General features: G+C 31.4%; 1 protein-coding gene across 2 annotated transcripts; it reads left to right on the top strand.

The window, feature by feature from the left end:
• Positions 1-1,955: 1,955 nt before the first annotated feature.
• Positions 1,956-21,013, top strand: LOC132714925 (uncharacterized). Of its 2 annotated transcripts, none has more exons than XM_060697852.1 (2): positions 1,956-2,084; positions 20,424-21,013. In XM_060697852.1, exons 1-2 carry the CDS (start codon positions 1,997-1,999, stop codon positions 20,888-20,890), a joined length of 555 nt encoding a protein of 184 aa, XP_060553835.1. In that variant the 5' UTR covers positions 1,956-1,996; the 3' UTR covers positions 20,891-21,013. The 2 variants fall into 2 exon arrangements, with proteins under 2 accessions (XP_060553835.1, XP_060553836.1); XM_060697853.1 differs by lacking the exon at positions 1,956-2,084 and adding an exon at positions 19,080-19,235.
• Positions 21,014-21,592: the final 579 nt, after the last annotated feature.

Genomic DNA, 21,592 nt, shown 5'->3' with positions numbered 1-21,592 from the left:
TATCATTAATAAATATTTATTGAATTATTTAACAAAAACATATCTTCATTTTCACGCAATCATTAAATCAACATCACTTGCATTCTTTGTGTTTAATCTGCCCGGCCAAGCTTTCAAACATCACATGGGCTTATCCAAATAATAGAGAAAAAAATCCCTAAAGAAAACCCCAGCACGGCAAAACTGAAAATTGTTGGGCAGGCTAGGTTTGATTGGGGCCTGTTCATAGGACGGTTACTGGAAAGTGCAAGTTTACCGTCCCACGCCCCCCTGCACCGGAAGCAGAATTCAACATTTAAAACACGAAAAGATGGGTAAAATTTTGAATTTAGAAAAATCTGCAGATGTGTTCATTACGACGGTTTAAAACCCTTTTTTAAAAAACAAACCCGAAACCCCGGGGTTTGCCCACGAAAAAAAGGGTTAAATTTTTTTTTGGTAAAAGGGGGGGTTTCAAAGACAAAAAAATAATAACTTTTTTTTAAATTTTTAATTCATTTACGTTCAGTGTGTGAGTTTTTTGCTTTCAGGTCCCAGAGAATCTGGTCCTTTTGTATTTTTATCCAAATTTCAATGTGGGTTGACTTCCATTTTCCTCAGCGCTAAAAGAATGATCCCGCAGGAATTTAATTAAATACTTATTAAGGCGGGAAAGGGTCCCCTTAAATTTCCCTTAAACCCACATTTTTTCTTTTTAGTATTTTCAAATGAACAATCTTTTAAATACTTTTAGCATTTGGGGAAAATTTTAATTTCTAACAACTTTTTAAAATTGTAGGCAATTCTGTTTAAAACTGGACAAAGCCCCCGTTTCTATACAGTATACTATACAGAACACTATCGTGCTGAATAAATATTCCAATACAATACCGAAAAAAATACAGATGTTTGTGACCACACCCCTGAAATAAATGTATTAAATGCTGATCAGTCATGTACAAGTTGGCGTTGACTATGTATCACATTACAAATATCATCATTACCATGCTGCTCATTTGTAACGTTGAATTTCATTGGATAATCGTGGCGTTAATATTTTTATATACACAGTTGCTTCAAGTGTATGATTTTTTTTTACTATTTTGATATAAAAAGTTATTTTACAATATCAAAAACTTAGCGGAATAGAATTTTGAAAGAGTATATGGCGTATATCAGCATTTGTTTGCTTTCCAACCTGCACCTCGTAACATGCATTGCTCCACCGTATACAGCTTAAGACGGCTCACCTACACAATATGTGTTAAAAAATCCGAGTAAATAGCAGATAAAAAAACACAAAGTAATATTTGCAAAAGTATTTCACCAGGAAAAATATTTGATACGTTATTAAAAATTTGTCATTGAAGCTGCATTGATATAAATTTCATTAAAAACAGAACGAGCTGATAATAGTTCTTATTTGCATATAATATTAAAATTCGTATACGAACTTTAGTATTACCATGGAGTTTTTTCCAAATAAAATCGTAATTTATTAACAATTTTTGATGAGAATTACAACAATACTGTTAAAAAGGTTCATGAAACTGTAAAATGCTTGGTTTTTAAGTAGACGCAAACTATTTTTACATATTCATTAAATGCAGCTTTAAGATAAACATAGAAAAAAAGCTTTACTATTTCATAAATATTTCTATCTCATAACACAATATATTAATTTTAGCCATGGGGACATCATTTTACAACCATCTATCGTGATAAAATAAATAAAAGATATATATTTTGTTAAAAAAAAAAAAACAACAAAAACAACAAAAACTTTATTAAATTAAATATTTTAATGTTTTAATGGTAATCTAACTTTTTTTCCTTTATAATCCATACATTTTAAATTCAAGTATCAACATTAGAAGTTTTAATTTCCATTACAAGACTTTCGAATGAGTGGATGTTGAATCTTATAAATTATTTAATGGCTAAAACATAGTCATTGTTCTTTTTTTTATAGAGTGGGGAAGAGTGTTTTTGCGGAAATAAAATAAGGCATTGTAAAATGACAGCACATTGTACCTACAAATGTAGAGGTAACCCGGATGAATACTGTGGTGGTGATTGGCAAATTATGATATACGTCACAAAGTGTAACTATTTTTTTTCATTCGTTTAACGTAAAAAGGATATTGCAAAAGCGAATATATTAAACACTATCTAAAAATTAATAAAATGTTTAGAGGAGAAGGTCAAAATAATTTACATTTGAATAAAAATGAAAATATTAAAGTTTATTGTTGAAGCGAAATCATTTTGACAGCAAAACGGCATTTTTCTAACATCAAATGTTCTAATTATTAGTCACATTTTTTTGCTATTTAGGTTGTACCGTTAAATTATTACTTTCAAGATTTGAAACATCTTTATTACTGCTGAAGTTATATTGTTTTTATGCCTTGTGCTTTTAATAGAATATTTTCAAGCCAATAAAAACAATTTATATTTAGTCATATAAACGGGTTCATTACTATATTCAAAAGCATTATAAAATACGTTGACAACATCATTACAGAAATAAGTGCGAGTAAAACACGCCCGTGACTGAGACTAGCAAAAGTCCAGTCCACAGTCGAGTGTGAATCACGTGACTGAGACTAGCAAAAGTACCGTTACAGTCGCAAGTGTGAATCACGTGACTGAGACTAGCAAAATAACCAGGTCCACAGTCGAGTGTAAGTCCATGATTGAGAGCAGGAAGTACCATTTCAAAAGCCATCAAAAATCTGATACTTTTATCTACACATTAAACCACCGTGAGGAAACGAACACAGGTTCGAAGTTCTTTTCCTCGTAATGATTAATGATAAGAAATAGAAAAGAGATTCAGTAAATCTAGGGGAATTCTAAACTAGAATCTTGTAAAATTTTTTCGTTCATATTTGATATTCCAAACGTTATCATTACATCATTTTCAATATATATGTAATGTAAACTGTCTTGTATCAAAATAAACAAAATGAATGGTATAATCTGTCCAAAGAACATAGGAAATTGAACACTAATTTTATTAATGATAATGACAAGACTGTAAAGCTAGTATCAGCTATTCCACAGTAGACTATTTGCAAAATTAATGTAATCACATTTCATGATTAATTAATTGGTTTCTCATTCAAATTTATTATGTAACAATTACGACAACAAGTATAAGATTTGTACAGAAGAGATAAAAAAGCTGAAATAGGAGTTTATAACTCCTACGTAGGAGTTAAAAACTCCTAATTAGGCTTTTTTATCCTACGTAGGAGTTATAAACTCCTTATTAGGCTTTTTTATCCTACGTGTGAATTATAAACTCCTAATTAGGCTATCTCCGACGTAGGTGTTTTCATTTTTTATAGAACATGTTAAATTGGCACCAGGACGCTTCCGTATAAAATCCCTAAATTAATTACTATTTAAAGTGACATTATACCCATCCAAGGACAAATAGCTAATGAAATGGTGAAAGTCAAAATAAGTTTTTATTTTGCCATAATTCAATTTAATTTAATAATTTACTTTGCATAAACAATAAATAACGCACGAATCCAAGCAAAATTTATGTAAATATCCATTAGAATTTACCTTTAACGTTCAGTTTATAAAAATAGTAGGGCAGTCTTTTTATTCTTTAGGCACATTTAAATTTTATCCTACACATTTCCCAAAATCAACTGTTGGTCAAACACCATTTTAACAGTCAAACTTTTGAAATATAAAGACAATTTAGCTGACGTTGACTATAAAAATATGAGCATAATGTCACTTTAATTATAACCTTTACTATAGTAAAACTTTTGCTGAATATATGCTGTTATCATCATACTGAAACATGTTCTGTTTACACGTTTTTCAGGCGATGACAAAACTTCTGTTTCCTATTTGTATATTTTATTGCCAGTGGGAATTATCGTTATAGCGGTGATATTGGTTATAATTATTTGTAAGAGGTGGTAAGTAAAGCTTCCAAATTATGTTTGTATATTATTTTCCAAGCCATTTAGGGGAAAAATACGTTCCCCGACATAAATTATGGTAAAGGTAAATTTTACTCACAGGTGTTCGGCGCGTTGGTTGGTCACTATCCTCAACCCCCTCTATAACCTCAACGTTTCCAAAACAATCTAAACTGCAGTTTGTTTTTACATGTAATATCATACATGTATATGATTTTGACACATTTCATCCATTTTTTTATCTAAAAAGGTACATATTATAAAAATAACAATAATATTTCAAGTTGTACAATGGTTTGTATATGTACACGATTAATAAGCTAATTGAGAAATATCTGCCATTCAATAAGAAAGACAGTTTTTACCAAGAACCAAAACCGGATCCTCTTTCTTTAACGAATCTAAAGGCCTTTGCCAAAGAAAATCTAACTCAGAATGCAATTTTAAAAGGTTCATCTAATATGTCCTTACAGGGCATCTTTCGTCACCAGGCCTTTTGTACATCCTAGCCTCTCCAGGGTGAAATTTCACTTGAAATAAGAAAATTTGTGTAGGTTAAGCATACAAAAAGGAGTATACAATATTCTATTTAACATTGACTACATAAAGTTGACATCACTGAATAAGCGAAAAATTCAAATTTTACAGTTATATTATGATAACAGCATGTTTTGTTCATTCTATTACCAAATTTGCAGAGTGAAATCTATATAGTCTAGAACCAACAAAATGTTCCTGCCAAAATTTACATTGTTTACACTTTGTTAGCATTTTGTGTACTTTTTTCATGTACATACCCGTAGTTTTTATAAGCCTGGTCTGCTACCTGATGAACAAAACTAAACCCAATCCAGACAGTCGACACTGCAATTTTCTGTTTAGTCATTGACAGTAGTTTTTCTCGTAAAATGAACTAAATTATTTCGAACCACATTTTTTTTTCTGTAAAATCTGTTCTTTTTTATTTTATAGTCTAACAAGTTTTGAAATTTACGTGAACCAAGTTTGAATTATCTGCAGTACTTTCGTGATTTGATGTAGCATAGTCATGGCTCTCTTGAAGTGTTTGCTAATTAATTATGTTTTACTTGAATTTAGATTGAAATTGACAGTCCGTCATGGGACAGCACTCTCAATCTCAGATCAAATAATAAGACTGTTCACAATGATTCATATGACAATTTGCAGGAACATAATGCTTGCTCGCCAGGTGACAGTAATACGATCTACAATAAACTAAAATTGGTTAACAGTGGAAATCAAAAGAAATGTGAGCTATTGTATGATCAAACGGATAAAGGATCGTTAGAGAGTAATGCTAAGAGACACTCAATACACAGTGATACAGAATAAGGATTCGATGAAAATAAGAAAGACAACATTTATGCTAATGAAGATGGATATAGTTATTAACACTACTTTGAAATAGAGTTTCGACTGTTGTTGAAATATACCACAGTGGAATAATGTCATATTTAACCACTCGGTTTACGGACGCCCCTACCGATTAAGGTAGCACAACAGTAACAAGTAACCAATTTTCAAGTGAAACAATGGTTCAGCTGTTTTATTTTGATAGCAAACTTGATCATGAAATGGAATGATGTAACAATTGTTAAAGAAAAGTAACACCACCATGTCCTATATAACAAGTATCATATCTAACCAATTAATGGTAATTATACCAACAGCATTATTATTATCTCCCTTGATAAATTCGCTCTTTTATTGCAATGATTTTGGCAAATATCTTGTAACAGTACCGTATACAAAATAGACAAAAATACTAACCCAAAAGAACAAAATTGAAATCAAAATTATAAATATGTCAGCTACTATTTTCCATCTAGAAATTTTACTTTCCATTTTTCCTATTATATCAAAACACTTTCCAATGTAAATCTAAATATTGCAAGCTTTTCTTATATAAACGTATTAGTAAATGACAGGATAATCTTGTCAACGAGAAATAAAATCACATTAAACAACATTATTTTATTCTGTCAACGCTTCTACCGTCAAATGCTTTGTATAAAGAACGTAAACCATTACAAATATCAGTCTTTATAAAAGCAACCATTTCTTTTCATTCTAATGCTGAGAGAAATACTAAGATATGTTATTGTTAAAAAAGTGGGGGTGATAATGTAATTTCTTAAAATACTCGTTACTGACAAAACATATTTAAGAAAATTTCTTATGGTCATATGAGTTTTTGATGATAAATGTCAACTAATAATTATGCCACGAAATAATGAAACTGCTAAAATGGAAAAGTGACCATAGTATCGCCTTCAATTTGAACTATCTTTGCTGAACTACATGTTTAAATATAGGCTTGCGATATAGATATCTTATATGTAAAACTTTAGGACTATATTATTTAACACTAATAAAGAAAACCTGTCACGGTATTTTACAATGTAAGTACCTAATTGGAAAGAATCTAAATGAATGTTCAGCAATATTGAGGTATATACACCGTCAAATAGGGTTGATTAAACGATGATTTACTGTAAGCATCCTCAACATAAATCAGCAAGATAAAGGTGGTTCAGTAAACGATGAGATTCATTAAGATTGATATAAAAAATCTTTTTTGTTCAAAGATAGATCCATAGTTATCTTTTTTATGTTTGTAAAACTGAAAACGATAGCCAGAAGTACAAATAATCAAAAACATAATATTTGCAAAACCTTTTTACATTTTTTTCAGGTTTAAATATTAATAATGAAGTTCCTTGTTGACTATTATATGTAACATATGATTATATGTAACGTTGGAAATTAAAAGGATTGTGATTGGTCAAAAAAAACTTCCCAATAAATCCCAAAAATATCATTTTTTTGGTTATTTATTGTATGTTATTGCACTTTGGGAAACTGTATGAGTATTTTTTTGGGCCCCCCAACCTTTTATATCCCAATTGACAAAGGATAATAAAACAGGGAACAAAAAGGATATAAAGTAAAAACGTCTTTAAAGACGTTTGATTGCACAAACAGAAATCAGGTACTTTTTAAAAATTGAAATATGAGAACGTTTATGCAGTTAGCAAGGTATAAAATGCATAGGTACAGAACAAATATTAATCATTTTGAAAAGGGTTAAAGTTTTATGTATAAGTCGACTCAAATATTGAAAAAAGGTGTTTTTGATACATTCGGAGTACCGTATTAAAATAAAGTAAGACCACTCTTGTCTGAATAAGTTCTAAAATGTAAGTGGAGTTACCTCCTGTTACGCTTATTACGGAAGTACTATACAGTCGAAATATTGCGACTATTGTAAAATTAAGAACAATTCGTTTCCAAAAGAATAAAAACGTCAACATAAATATATGTTATGCAAGTGGCAATACAGGAATGTTTCATTAAAAAACATAATGAAATACATTAAAAGGCAACGATTAAATAAAATACTATAGACATTAGTTTTGTAAGATAGTTTCTTTTTTCATGAGATTATAGAAGCTATCGATACGTGAATATTATAGATCATTTGCACATTGTTGGCATTGGTATATGATGAATTGGGGGGGGGGGGATCCACTTGCAATTGTTTACATAATGACGTAATCATGTGTACACTTAAACAATAGAATGGGTGACACACGTGTGTCACGAATAACAATAGAAAGCTTAGCACACAAATGTTTTAATCCCGCCAAAATAAAATGGATGCCTTATTAGATTGAAATAAAAAATGGCGCACTGTTTCTCCATTACAAAAGGAAAACGAAACATATTTGGTAGGGGTCACATAAATATGGTCTAAAGTAACACAATAGAAAAATGTTACCATAAAGGATTAACTAATTCGGTCAAAATATACAAAGGAAAACTATAATCAAATTATTGGTTTAAACTATGAAAAGAAAATTAGGACAAAATATTATTAATAAGTCTAGACCAGCTGTGGTCAACTCATCTAATAAACTACTTTAGTATCTGGTATTTCTTCTTCTTGATATTATATTTTACTATCATCAGAAAAATGTAAAGTTTAATCAATTGTTTACCTAATGACTTAAGAGTGTGTACTTTATAACAATAGAACAGGCAACACTCCAAAAAAGTCAATCTTATACATGTAAAAGCAAAATTACATTTATTGTTTTCTTATAATATAATGAGGCCTCTTTTGTCATTTTTCCAAAAATTGACATGTCATATTTTTGCACATGTTGACAAGAAACAAACCTATGCCACTTATTTTGTATATAATTCTCTTCATTAAAGTTACTACGCATCAAATCCAAGGCCACAGATCAAAATAGGTCAATTCAACCTCTCATTGAAGGCAAGTACTTTCTCTGCGGTTCATACAATGCTTGATCTAATTAATTTACTGTGTATTTCTAAAGCAGTAAATTTGATAAAACTTGATAGTCAGGTGGGATACATAAAAAACAAGTTGCCTTTTATTTAGAATTCATACCCAATTATTGTTTTCTTATAATATAATTACTGAGGCCTGTTTTGTCAATGGTTTCAACACCTATATACATGTATCTTTAGAACTCATTAGAGTAAAACAAAACAATAATTGTCAATGAATAATCCTTAATTAGAAAATAAATCTTTCTTTACCAGCTAGTAAATCTTGCTTTTATCATATTTATGGTTTAAACTCTTAACCAGACAATGTGGTTACCTGATAAAACAAACAATCCCTTAAGGATGTATAACCAGTATGACCCCAGATGTAACATATATTTCAACCAGGTAATAAATCCACAAAGGGACGCCTTTCCATGTCGATGAAAGTATGGTTTCGGATCAGTTATGAACATTCATTTATTCAATGGAGAAATTTTAAACGATTTGGTTTACCACTTTTAAGCGAGGATATATAGGAATTACAACCTAAAATTATATACATTGTACTGAAACTCTTTTTTATTCACATTCTTATTTTTTATATTTTGATCTAGCAAAGATTAAACATTTTCTGCTGTTAATTGCCAGAACGAAGAAACCAATTAAATCTTACATTTCGACACTGAAGTGATAATGTCATCACCTTGGAATTTGTATAGCAATGAACCGTCAGATTTGTTACATCTGTGAAATTGATGTCAGCGCCAAGATAAACATTTGGTCCTTTTATGACTTGATAACAGAAAGAAACAATAATTATAAGTTTTTAATTTCATGTCAATAAGTAAGCCCTTTGTATACAGGTGTGTCCCTAAATTACTCACTTCTTGTCCACCATTAAAAACGAGTTCTTCCTTATAGTTGCCACAGTATAACTATTTTCCTGACATGCTTGAAGTGGTAATATGGATTTTACTTAATATTCAAAAATATCATCAGAGCAAAAACAGCTATTTGGTGATAGATTTTTTATGTCAAGTTTTCACATACCCTTGACTAGATTTCTCTCTCCAGATAACTTTTTTGCATTTCAACTATATACACCCAGGCGTTAACATGGATTAGTTGGACGATTTAAGAAAAAGGATATACATAAATTTATAAACAAAATAAAACAAAGATCTAATGATACAGTTTAATTTATTTATTACAGACTGCATTTACAAAAAGAAATATTTAAAATAAAACGCATTTGGCATATGATAAAAAATGTGCTAATCATAATGTACCACACTAACATTTGTCCTTTTGTCTTTCCAAAATATGAATAAATAATATAGACTTTCACATGTCTTTAATAATTTTGTTCATTTATTGATAAAATGTCAGTATTTATCACTACTAGTTGCTTTTTCACTGTCGTCGTCATCATCATCATCATCATCATCATCATCATCATCATCATCATCATCATCATCATCATCATCATCATTATCATCATCAAATGTTTCTTCAAGTTCTGGTAATGGGTACTTGTCCATAACACGCTCTAACATAAATTTTCTTTTTTTAACAGCATATTGTATAGCTTCATCATTTTCGAAATTAGCTTCCTCTCTCAATCTTTTAACAGTTCCCATGATCTTTTTATGTGTAGGATTGCGCTGAAGTGCATACATTTTTCCAATAAAATCCAAATAAACTTCTCTGAATGCTTTATGATACACGGAGCATAATTTTTTTAAAAGCTTTATTTCTTATATTCTTCAAGAGAGCTATCAGGGTCTTCATTACGCATTTTTTCTGGCTGTTTCATTTAAAACGTCATCTCCTTGTTCATATGTGAGCTCTGTAAAATACTTCCATATGTCAATATGTTTTTTCTTGTTAACATCATCATATTGTTTGCCATTGTCATTCCCTATAGTAGAAGATTCATCGTCATTATCTTGTTCACTGGTCATCGTCTTCTTCGTAATGATGAGATTTGGATCTATTAGGTCTCAACCGATCGAAAAATGTTTCTATATAGATAAGGTTTACGATTTGGTTCCTCATCTGATGTATTTCCATCGCTGATATTATTTTCAGACATACTGTTCTTATGTTTGAGATGCGAATGCCTATTTAAATTGTACTTTTTATTGAATTTTTTATAACACAAAAGACATGTGAATACCATTATTTTAAGCGATCAAATGCCACAATTAATGCCAATTCTCCTTTTTATACTCCCAACGAATTTATTTCGTTTCTCATTTTCTCGTTTTGCTTGCTTAGTGGCTCAATTGGGTGTTCATTAACTCATTTTGCTTGCTCAGTCGCTCATTTTATTTGCTCATTTGCTCATTTTGCTGGCTCATTTGGTTGCTCTTTTGCTCATTTTGGTTGCTCATTTGCTCATTTCACTTGCTCATTTGGTTGCTTATTTGCTCATTTCACTTGCTCATTTGCTCATTTGGTTGCTCATTTGCTCATTTTACTTGCTCATTTGCTCATTTGGTTGCTCATTTGCTTATTATACTCGCTCATTTGCTCATTTGGTTGCTCATTTGCTCATTTTGGTTGCTCATTTGCTCATTTGGTTGCTCATTTGCTCATTTAGCTGGCTCATTTGCTCATTTGGTTGCTCTTTTGCTCATTTTGGTTGCTCATTTGCTCATTTCACTTGCCCATTTGCTCATTTGGTTGCTCATTTGCTCATTTCACTTGCTCATTTGCTCTTTTGGTGGCTCATTTGCTCATTATACTTGCTCATTTGCTCATTTGGTTGCTCATTTGGTTGCTAATTTGTCATTTAGTTGCTCATTTGCTCATTTCACTTGCTCATTTGCTCATTTGGTTGCTGATTTGCTCATTTTGGTTGCTCATTTGCTCATTTGGTTGCTCATCTGCTAATTTCATTTGCTCATTCGGTTGCTCATTTGCTCATTTTACTTGCTCATTTGCTCATTTTGGTTGCTCATTTGCTCATTTTACTTGCTCATTTGCTCTTTTTGGTTGCTCATTTGCTCGTTTTACTTGCTCATTTAATTTGCTCATTTGGTTGCTCATTTGCTCGTTTGGTTCCTCATTTGCTCATTTTACTCGCTCATTTGGTTTCTCATTTGCTCGTTTTGGGTGCTCATTTGCTCATTTGATTGCTCATTTATTCATTTTTCCTTGCTCAGTCGCTCATTTTAGTTGCTCATATGCTCATTTTGGTTGCTCATTTGCTCTTTTTGGAGTGTTACCTGTTCTATTGTTAATAAAAGTACACACTCTTAAGTCATTTATGTAAACAATTGATTAAACTTTACATTTTTCTGATGATAGTAAAATACAATATCAAGAAGAAGAAATACCAGATACTAAAGTAGTTTATTAGATAAGTTGACCACAGCTGGTCTAGACTTATTAATAATATTTTGTCCTAATTTTTTTTTCATAGTTTAAACCAATAATAATTTGATTATAGTTTTCCTTTGTATATTTTGACCGAATTAGTTAATCCTTTATGGTAACATTTTTCTATTGTGTACTTTAGACCATATTTATGTGACCCCTACAAATATGTTTCGTTTTCTTTTGTAATGGAGAAACAGTGCGCCATTTTTTATTTCAATCTAATAAGGCACCCATTTTATTTTGGCGGGATTAAAACATTTGTGTGCTAAGCTTTCTATTGTTATTCGTGACACACGTGTGTCATCCATTCTATTGTTTTGAGTGACACACGTGTGTCACCCCATTCTATTGTTTAAGTGTACACATGATTACGTCATTATGTAAACAATTGCAAGTGGATCCCCCCCCCCCCATTCATCAGGTATACTGTGTAAAGAGGAACATATGAGTATATTTATAAAGAGGAACATGACATGTTTTGTTACTAGATCCCCTGTACACTGACGTAAATTGCATGGTAACTTACTTTTTTCAATCAGGACGTCATATTTATATCATTACATGCATTAAATGCACTATTCAATGAAACTGTTAAAGTATCACCTTTTATTTAAGATACCAAACGAAATATTTGCTCTATAGTTTTCAAGAAAACCAGATAACTTTCTATCCTTAATGATTGTCATATTACAAACATCATAGAACTGTTACCACTTACACATTTACAAAGTAAACAACAAGAAAAGGACTACATATATTGCAATAAGCCAATTGACAACTATGCTGCAGAATTTTAAAAAAATATAATACTTCCAAAATGCTTGTATGAAATAGATATGATAGTAAATTGCTTTTTTAAAATGATGGCGCATGCAGGAAAGTTTGCTAACAGATAGAAACCTACTTTAAAATAGGCAGAACTGGAAACGATATATTCTATTGGAAGCAATATGATTTTTTAATAAATTTTATAAAAAATAAATCATAAATTCTATAAAATGTAAATCGTATAGCTTTAAACAATTTAATATACAGGTGCAATAACGGAACACTTAACAGTCACAATCACGTGAATACCTGCAAAAATTGAATAAATACCAGTATTTACTTATCATGAAAACTGATCTGGCCGCAGTTTTTTTAACTGACCATTATTTTGTACAACTACACCTTATTGTCATGGTTCTATTCATTATATTTTAGGTTAAGGTACACATTTTATATAACAATTAAAAGAATTAATTATGTTGCATGCATATAGCCTTTAAACACTAAGAAATAAAAAAATAAGATAAATTGCATTATGGTTTAACCGGAAGAAACTTAATAATTCACAATACAACCTCAACTTGTGATTAAATACATTACAATTACATATAAATATGTGTGTTTTACTAGAGGAAACCTAATATTGCATAATATAACCTGAACTTATGATCAAATACACATGTGCATTACACTTACATATTAAATGTATATCTTTTAATTAATGAATGATTTAACAAAATAGGATATAAATATATCCTTGTGAAAATGACGTTGTAGGAGAAAAGTGTAAGTGAAAATAATTTTAGGAAAAGTAAATCGGTGTACGGATTTCAAGGCTTTATAAATAAAGGTGGACAGTTTTCTTATCATAGTAGTCCGTTTGTTTGACATAAATTCGATAAATTTAGGTATGCTTGGTCTTTTCCAGTAGTACTTTGGTAAATACTTAGTTCTTATTTCACAATATAAAGTACATTCTAATAAGAAATGGTACTAGTATTCATCCGCGAGTTTGTTACATATTATACATTTTCTTTTATTTCTTGGAATCTTGTTAGGTTTATGCCATCTACCTGTTTCGATTTATAACCTATGTGCTAAAACTCTAAATCTTGTTAATGCTATACTAAATTTCTGAATGTTAATTTGTTCAAGATACAATTTAAAATTAAAGTTTGAAAAAAAAAAATGTAGAGGGAAGCTCTTGGTGAATTGCGCAGAGATTCTGTCCAGTTTTGCATCTTGAAGTCTCCGTTTTACCGAATTCAAAAATAAAATTTCATTTCCCACTCCCTGATTAACCACTCCCTGATAAAACCCTAGTCTCTGAAGTGATTGTTTAATTGCATTAGCCCAACATTTATAATTTTGTTTTTGTTCTTCTATATTAAATATAATCATATTGTAAACCTTTTAATGTACAAATGTTGTTCCGATTTCAATATTTTAAACCAAAATTTTAAGATTCGTGTCATTCTAAGCTGTATTAATTGTTCTCTGCCTAATTCTCCATAAACGAAGTTATTTTGAGTCTTTGGCCTTACTCCTAATAAAAGTTTGCAAAATTTCAAATGTATATTCTCTATCTTTTTTGCTTCCATGAAACCCCATACCTCGCATCCATAGCTTAAAATAGGTGTTATTAACTTGTCAAAAAGGTCGAGTATGTGTGAAACTGAGATATTAGGGAAGTTTCGCATATAAGAGTTAAGTTTAAAAATTGCCTTTAATGCTTGTCCTGAAAGTGCTTCGAAGGTTTTGGAAAATGATCTTCCCACTGTAAAAACGATTCCTAGATATTTGAATTTATTTACTATTTCAATTTCTGTATTTCCATATCAAAAACTTTAATTTTGCTGATTTCTTCCACCCATTCAAAAACCATTATTTTTGTTTTATTTACGTTTAGTTTTCCATTCCTCGCAATAATATTTTAAAATATTTAATCCCTTTTGAATATCTTTTGTTTCCGATATAATAGCAATGTCGTCCGCGTGTAATAATAGGAACAATTTCAGAGGACCTAAGTCTATGCCTTTAAAACCCTTTAATATAAAAGTATCTTCTAAATCATTTATGTACATAGAAAAGAGAAAATGGGACAAGCTGTCCCCTTGATGGAACCCTAATGAACACATGAAAGTTTCGCTCAATGTATTTGATAATTTAATTCTGGCTTTGACGTTTGTATACATAGATTTCAAAACTTTCATTACTTTTCCCCTGACTACTAATTTTATCAGCTTTAACCATAGATTATCCCCAACAATAAAATCAAATGTTTTTGTAAAGTCAACGAAGCAAACAAAAAGACGTTTTTTCCAGAAATTATACGATTAATGATACTTTGTAATACATAAATATTATCAACAGTTCCCATCTTTGACCTAAATCCTGTTGTGCGTCAACGTAAACGTGATAGTTCTCTGCCAAATTATCTGTATTAAGTGTTTTTGAAAAAAAGTTTACCTAGGGTACTTAGTAAAATAGAGAAAATAAGAATTCCTAAAGAAAGCTCATCAAGGCAAAACTGAAAATGTTGCAGGTTCGGTTTGATTGAGCCTGTTCATGGACGGTACTGTAAAGTGCAAACTACCGTCCACGTCCCCTAGCACCGGCTTCATTCAACATTTAACATGAACTGGTACAATTTTGAAACATCCGCAGATGTGTTCATATGGCGGTTATCATGGAACCTTCAATGTGACACGTAAGTGCCATTCCATGAAAAGCGGCATATGGTCCCCAAGTAAAAAAATGCGTGTGCCCTAAACGAGAAAACAATGGGCGGAACTAAATAAAATGGAATTTTGAAAGGGGATCAGAGGTTATGAAGCCTGCATATCACAGATAAGACGTCAAAAGACAAATTTAAAAAGCAGGCCACATATCCTAAGGGTGATTCAACAGTATTCAAGTGAGGAATACTGGAACCACCCAACAAGAAAATAGCCGAATAGAAATAACTAAATTACCACAAGCACAACAATAATGTCGTGCTGAACGATCTTTAAGGATCGGAAATATAACATCTCTGATTGAATGTACGGGGCGACTTTTTACAGCCTCCACACGGCACAAAAAACGCTGATGTGGCGATAAAAATAGAGAAAATAAGAATCCCTAAAAAACTCAACACCGCAAAACTGAAAATGTTGCAGGCTCGGTTTGATTGAGCCTGTTCACGGACGGTACTGTACCGTCCACGCCCCCTAGCACCGGCTTAAGCAGAATTCAACATTTAACATGAACTGGTACAATTTAGAATTTTGAAACATCCGCAGATGTGTTCATATGGCGGTTATCATGGAACCTTCAATGTGACACGTAAGTGCCATTCCATGAAATGTTACTCCCCTGTAATTGTCTGGTAAATTAGTATCTCTTTTTTTATAGAAAGGTATTATAAAACCTTCCGACCACATTTGGGGAAAATCACCTTGTGATAGTAATTTGTCGAAAAGCTTGAGTAAATATGGTAGTAGCGAGTAAATTCCGTATTTGTAAAATTCAATTATAAAATAATCTGGTCCTCCGTAAGTTCTAAGCATGCGCGTAATTTTTCATTTCTTCGTGATTTCTAAATCAAGTTCATCAAACATACACTGAAATTCACCATTGTCATATAGTTCGTTAGAATTAATTGCATCAGCGTCCAGTTGAAAAAAAAAGAAAAAGAATCTGGGTTATTTATCGCTTTAAAGTATTCGGCAAAATGTGTACAGGATATACTATGTTTTTCTGCCCGTAAACCTGTCTTCTTTAATAGCTTCCAATATTCTTTTGCATTTTTAAAACGGAATTTTTCTAATGTTTTGGTTACCTGAATATCGTGATTAAGCGTTTTATTTCTAACTAATGTTTAATACTCCGTTCTAGATTTTACCACATTTATTTTATTTTCTGTAGTTTTATCTGCTCTATAAATATTCAAGTTTCTATAAAATTCTTTTTGTTTCCCCTTACAGTCATTATCGTACCAATTATTTCTTTGTTTCGTTTTTTTCCGGGTTATTTGCCCTTTTTCTGAAGATTGGGTCACATACACTGGACAATCGTCCGTCAATATTCCAAGTCTGACGAATTGTTATTGTCGAATGGTCGAGTGGCCAATTTGTTTTTTTATTTACCCATTACTGAATCAGGCAATAACCGCTGAATTTCGAAACATATTTCTTTTCATAAATTTTAAGGCATACAAAAATGAAAGGAAAATCATGTGTAAAAAGGTATTAAAAAATTGCTATGAAATTTCTATTTTTTTTTCAAACAAATCGAAGCTGCGATACTAATTTTCGGCTTTTTTTAAAGGTATATGCAGGCAAATAATTTTTGTTACGGAGCTCCATACTCGTTTTGTAAAACATTTTTGAAAAATTTTATTGCATAATTGTAAATCAGGAACTTTATTTGATTAAATTTCTATTTTAGATGTTTCGTCTCATTTATACATTTCTGACGACTTTTGATCTACTATATTTACGATGTATTTATTCATGCTTGCACGCGCATGCGTTTATGCAAATTTTAACGCGTAGGTATATATACTGTGCTCCTCTTAGTTCACGGTACTTAATGCTTTGAAGCAAGAAAGAAAACAACACATAAAACTTATGGTACCTTATGGTACAAAATTTGTCATAAGCTGTAACATTTATTATTTTGTGCTGTATGACACAAGGACACAACAATATATTTAGTAAAAATCAGTTTAAATGAGGCAGACGTAGACCATATGTCGGCCATTTTGAAAACAATATGTCATCTTTTAAATCGCGGTAATGGTGTTACACTTCAGTTTTTTCATGTTTCAGGTAAAATTTCTACATGTTATTTTGCACAATTTTTAATATTAAAAGTATCTTATCATTGTACCTCAAAATTTATTTTTTGAACGAACAAGAACATGTAGAAAATGATGATTGTTTCAGACATATGCACAAAATTAAGGACTATTGTTGCTTTTTGCAGAAGTTTATAAAATGATGTTCTGTTTTACGTGAAAATCTATAGATTTACAATATTTTAAACAAAAACTTTGTTGTTTAGGTGTATGAATAAAATATGTCAATTCTGACCAATTTTAAGACTGGTCACATAAAAATATGCCATTACCGTGAAATAAGTGATGACGCGGAATTAGTGATGTTGAGTATACTAAGAATTTTATCAATGGACTGTTATTTTTTTGTTTTCTATATAGAAATGTATCATTTAATGAAAATAAACGATTTGGAACTTTTAAAACATTAAAATGACGTGTAATCGGAATGTAACAATACTGCAGAATAAAGAACTGGTGCCGTATTCATAAATAATCTTAAGTGAAAAATTTCCCCTTAACTCGAAGTTTTCCCTTAAAATCATACAATTTTCCCTTAATTTATAAGGAAAATCTTAAGTCTTATTCATAAAAAACCTTAAGTCAAAATTCCCTTTTTAGGTGATATTTAAGGGAACTATTTAAGGAATTTTTTACCTTAGGGAAATTATTGGACTTAAGGATTTTCTTCCCTTAAAACTTAAGATTCTTTATGAATAGGGCCCCTGGTTTCTATTGCGGAATTTATTCTGAAGTGGATTATGTTCGGTAGAGGCTGAACCTGTAACGATTATGGATATTTAGCTTATTTCTCTGTATACATTGCAAGCAATGTATACAAAAATGATTAGAATTCGTTTGCAAATGCGAAACTGATTGTCGTATGTTTAACAAGGGACATAAAAACATGTAACCATGAAACAAATTGGCATATAATATCGCCGCCTTTACTTAAATCAATTTATGAGTTCATCTATATATTTACAAAAAAAAAGGCAAAAAAAAAAAAAAGCAACAAGTTATGACTGTTTTTCCTTGTGTTATACTTCCTGATGTGGTAAGTGTTAAATGTTTGTATCCTTGATGTACTCATAACTTTGCGATATTGTAACATGAGCGTTTATTAGAAGTGGATTTATTTTTGAATATGAATTTTATAAGAGATATTTTTGTGCAGTTATATTTTAGTATTGCTTGCACATAGACACCTTGCTAATGTCAAAAGTATTCTGTTGAATTACTTCAAGTAAGCCAGAGATTGTTGGTTCCATGTTCGTAGGGGGCAAAATTTCTTAGTGACAACTGATCCCGTACAATTAGTTTATTAGTCATTTGTCTCTCACCTCTAAAAGTCATGTCAGATAAGTAGTCGGTCACTTGCGGAGAACTATGGCAATACGTGGTGAGTTATCCCGGAAAGCCGGTTAGGTGAACCGACCGCTCACTCAATATGCGTTAAAATCCGAGTAAATAGCAGATTAAAAACACACACAGTAATATTTGCAAAAGTATTTCACCAGGAAAAATATTTAATGCGTTATTAACAATTTGTCACTTAAGATAAACAAAGGAAATAGCTTTAATATTTCATAAATATTCCTATCACATAACACAATATATTATCTTTGGCCATGGAGACATTTTTGAGCCACGCCATGATAAAACCAACACAATGCGTTTGCGAGCAGCTTGCTACTTGCTTGCCTCTCAAAATGATCTCGCTTATTTTCTGTAATAATCTATATATTTTAAGATTCAGGTTTCAAACTTAGAAGTTTTTATATCCATTACCTGAGTTTTCGAATCAGTGCTTTTTAAATATCTTGTTTATAAATTAATGACTTAAACATAATCATTGTTCTTTTGACAGAGTGGCGAAGAGTGTTTTTGTGGAAATAAAATAAAGTTTTATAACAGGACAGCATCTTGTACCTACAAATGTGAAGGTAATCCGGATGAATACTGCGGTGGTCATTGGAAAATCATGATATACGACACACAGAGTAACTATTTCTTTCATTATTTAACGTAAAAAGGATATATTAAAGGCAAATATATTTAAAACTATCTAAATAATAAAATGTTTAGTGGAGTAGGTCAAAATTATATTTCTAAGTTAGAATCCATTTGAATAAAAATGAAAAGATTAAAGTTTATTGTTGAAGCGAAATCATTTTGACAGCAAAACGGCAACATCAAATGTTCTAATTATTATTCACATTTTATTCTATTTAGGTTGATTTAGGTTGTACCGTTGAATTATTACTTTCAAGATTTGAAACATTTTTATTACTCCTGAAGTTCTATTGTTTAATGCGTTATTCTTTTAATAGAATAAAAACAATTTGTATTAAAATAGAGAAAGTAAGAATCACTAAAGAAAGTCCAACACAACACAATTGAAAATGTTGCAGGCTCGGTTTGATTGAGCCTGTTCATGGACGGTACTGTCAGGTGCAAACTACCGTCCACGCCCCCTAGCATCGGCTTAAGCAGAATTCAACATTAAAAATGATATGGTACAATTTTGAATTTTGAAACATCCGCAGATGTGTTCATATGGCGGTTATCATGGAACCTTCAATGCGACACTAAGTGCCATTCCATGAAAAGCGGCATATGGTCCCCAAGTAAAAAAATGCATGTACCCTAAACGAGAAAACAATGGGCGGAACTAAATAAAATGGAATTTTGAAAGGGGATCAGAGGTTATTAAGCCTGCATATCACAGATAATACGTCAAAAGACAAATTTAAAAAACAGGCCACATATCCTAAGGGTGATTCAACAGTATTCAAGTGAGGAATAGTGGAACCACCCAACAAGAAAAAAGCCAAATAAAAAGAACTAAATTACCACAAGCATAATAATTATGTCGTACTGAACGATCTTCAAGGATCGGAAATATAACATCCCTGATTGAATGTAAGTCATATAACGGTTTATGCTTTTAATAGAATATTTTCAAGCCAATTAAACAATTTGTATTAAGTCATATAACGGTTTATGCTTTTAATAGAATATTTTTAAGCCAATAAAAACAATTTGTATTAAGTCATATAACGGTTTATGCTTTTAATAGAATATTTTCAAGCCAAAAAAAACAAACAAACAAAAAAACCCCCCAAAAAACAATTTGTATTAAGTCATATAACGGTTTAAATATTGTCTTACATTATATATTCAAAAAGCATATGAAAATACGTCGACAACATCATCTACAGAAATAAGTGCGAGTACACATCACGTGACTGAGACTAGCAAAAGTACCAGTTCACAGTCGAGTGTAAATCACGTGACTGAGACTAGCAAAAGTACCAGTCCACATTCGAGAGTGAATCACGTGACTGAGGCTAGCAAAAGTACTAGTCCACAGTCGAGTGTGAATCACGTGACTGAGGCTAGCAAAAGTACCAGTCCACAGTTGAGTGTGAATCACGTGACTGAGGCTAGCAAAAGTACTAGTCCACAGTCGAGTGTGAATCACGTGACTGAGGCTAGCAAAAGTACCAGTCCACTGTCGAGTGTGAATCCCATGATTGAGACTAGCAGAAGTACCAGTCAAAAGCCATCAACAAATCATGATACTTTATCTACACATAAACCAGTTAGGAAAACGAATACAGAGGCGCGTTCAGGAAGGAGAGTGCCCTGCTAAAAATAGAGTGCTCGTCTCCTGAACGAGAGCGCGCGAGAGTGTTATCTGTGAGCGCACGCGAATCGACGATAAAGGAGATTCGCTTGGAATTTCAACATGGCGGACATTGGAAGTTTACGCGAGTTATCGCTATAAAATGTTGAAAATAATTTTTACGATTCTAGAGTGCCTGAGAATCTATTTGAAAAATGTTCCAACGGTAAGATTGATTGTTTCATTAAAGTTTGAATGTTCATTTAGAGTGTGCAACTTATAGACAGACGAAGAGAACTAAACCATCTCTTCGAAAGTAGCACAGTGACTTCTCGTCAGGCATGGCTACGTGTGGCAGCTGACCTTAAAGAGAAGGGTCACGACTACTCCTGGGAAGATTGCAGGAAGAAGATGATCAGTTTGAAAAATATGTAATTATCTATTTAATTCTCTTTTACACAGATTTAACAAAAGACCTACAAGGTAAAGAGCACTGAAGATATGCTCATTTTCTTCAGGGTGTTTTCATTACATTCACTTACAGTTCAGTCGACTGGAAATTTCACTTAAACTTCTCCATAATTACTCTTGTGCAGATGTAGTTTCACTTATTTACGTTTATCTTATGTTTAAACAGTAAAGTACTAAGCTTTAAGCATTTCTTTTGTAAACATTAAAATGATAGTTTGATTATTTTCAGACACAAGACTATTAAACAAAAACAACAAT

This window comes from Ruditapes philippinarum, unplaced genomic scaffold, assembly GCF_026571515.1.
Source record: "Ruditapes philippinarum isolate M1 unplaced genomic scaffold, ASM2657151v2 ctg6843_1_1_1_1, whole genome shotgun sequence".
NCBI classification, from domain to species: Eukaryota; Metazoa; Mollusca; class Bivalvia; order Venerida; family Veneridae; genus Ruditapes; species Ruditapes philippinarum.
The sequence above is the reverse complement of the archived record's forward strand: the minus strand, read 5'-3'. Positions and strand labels throughout refer to the sequence as shown.

What these genes read in the sequence shown, in the direction of transcription:
- LOC132714925 (XM_060697852.1), top strand. Translation starts at nt 1,997, where the DNA reads ATGACAGCACATTGTACCTACAAATGTAGAGGTAACCCGGATGAATAC. An exon ending in TATGATATACGTCACAAAGT is followed by an intron (nt 2,085 to 20,423) that starts GTAACTATTTTT and finishes ATATTCAAAAAG; the next exon opens with CATATGAAAATACGTCGACA.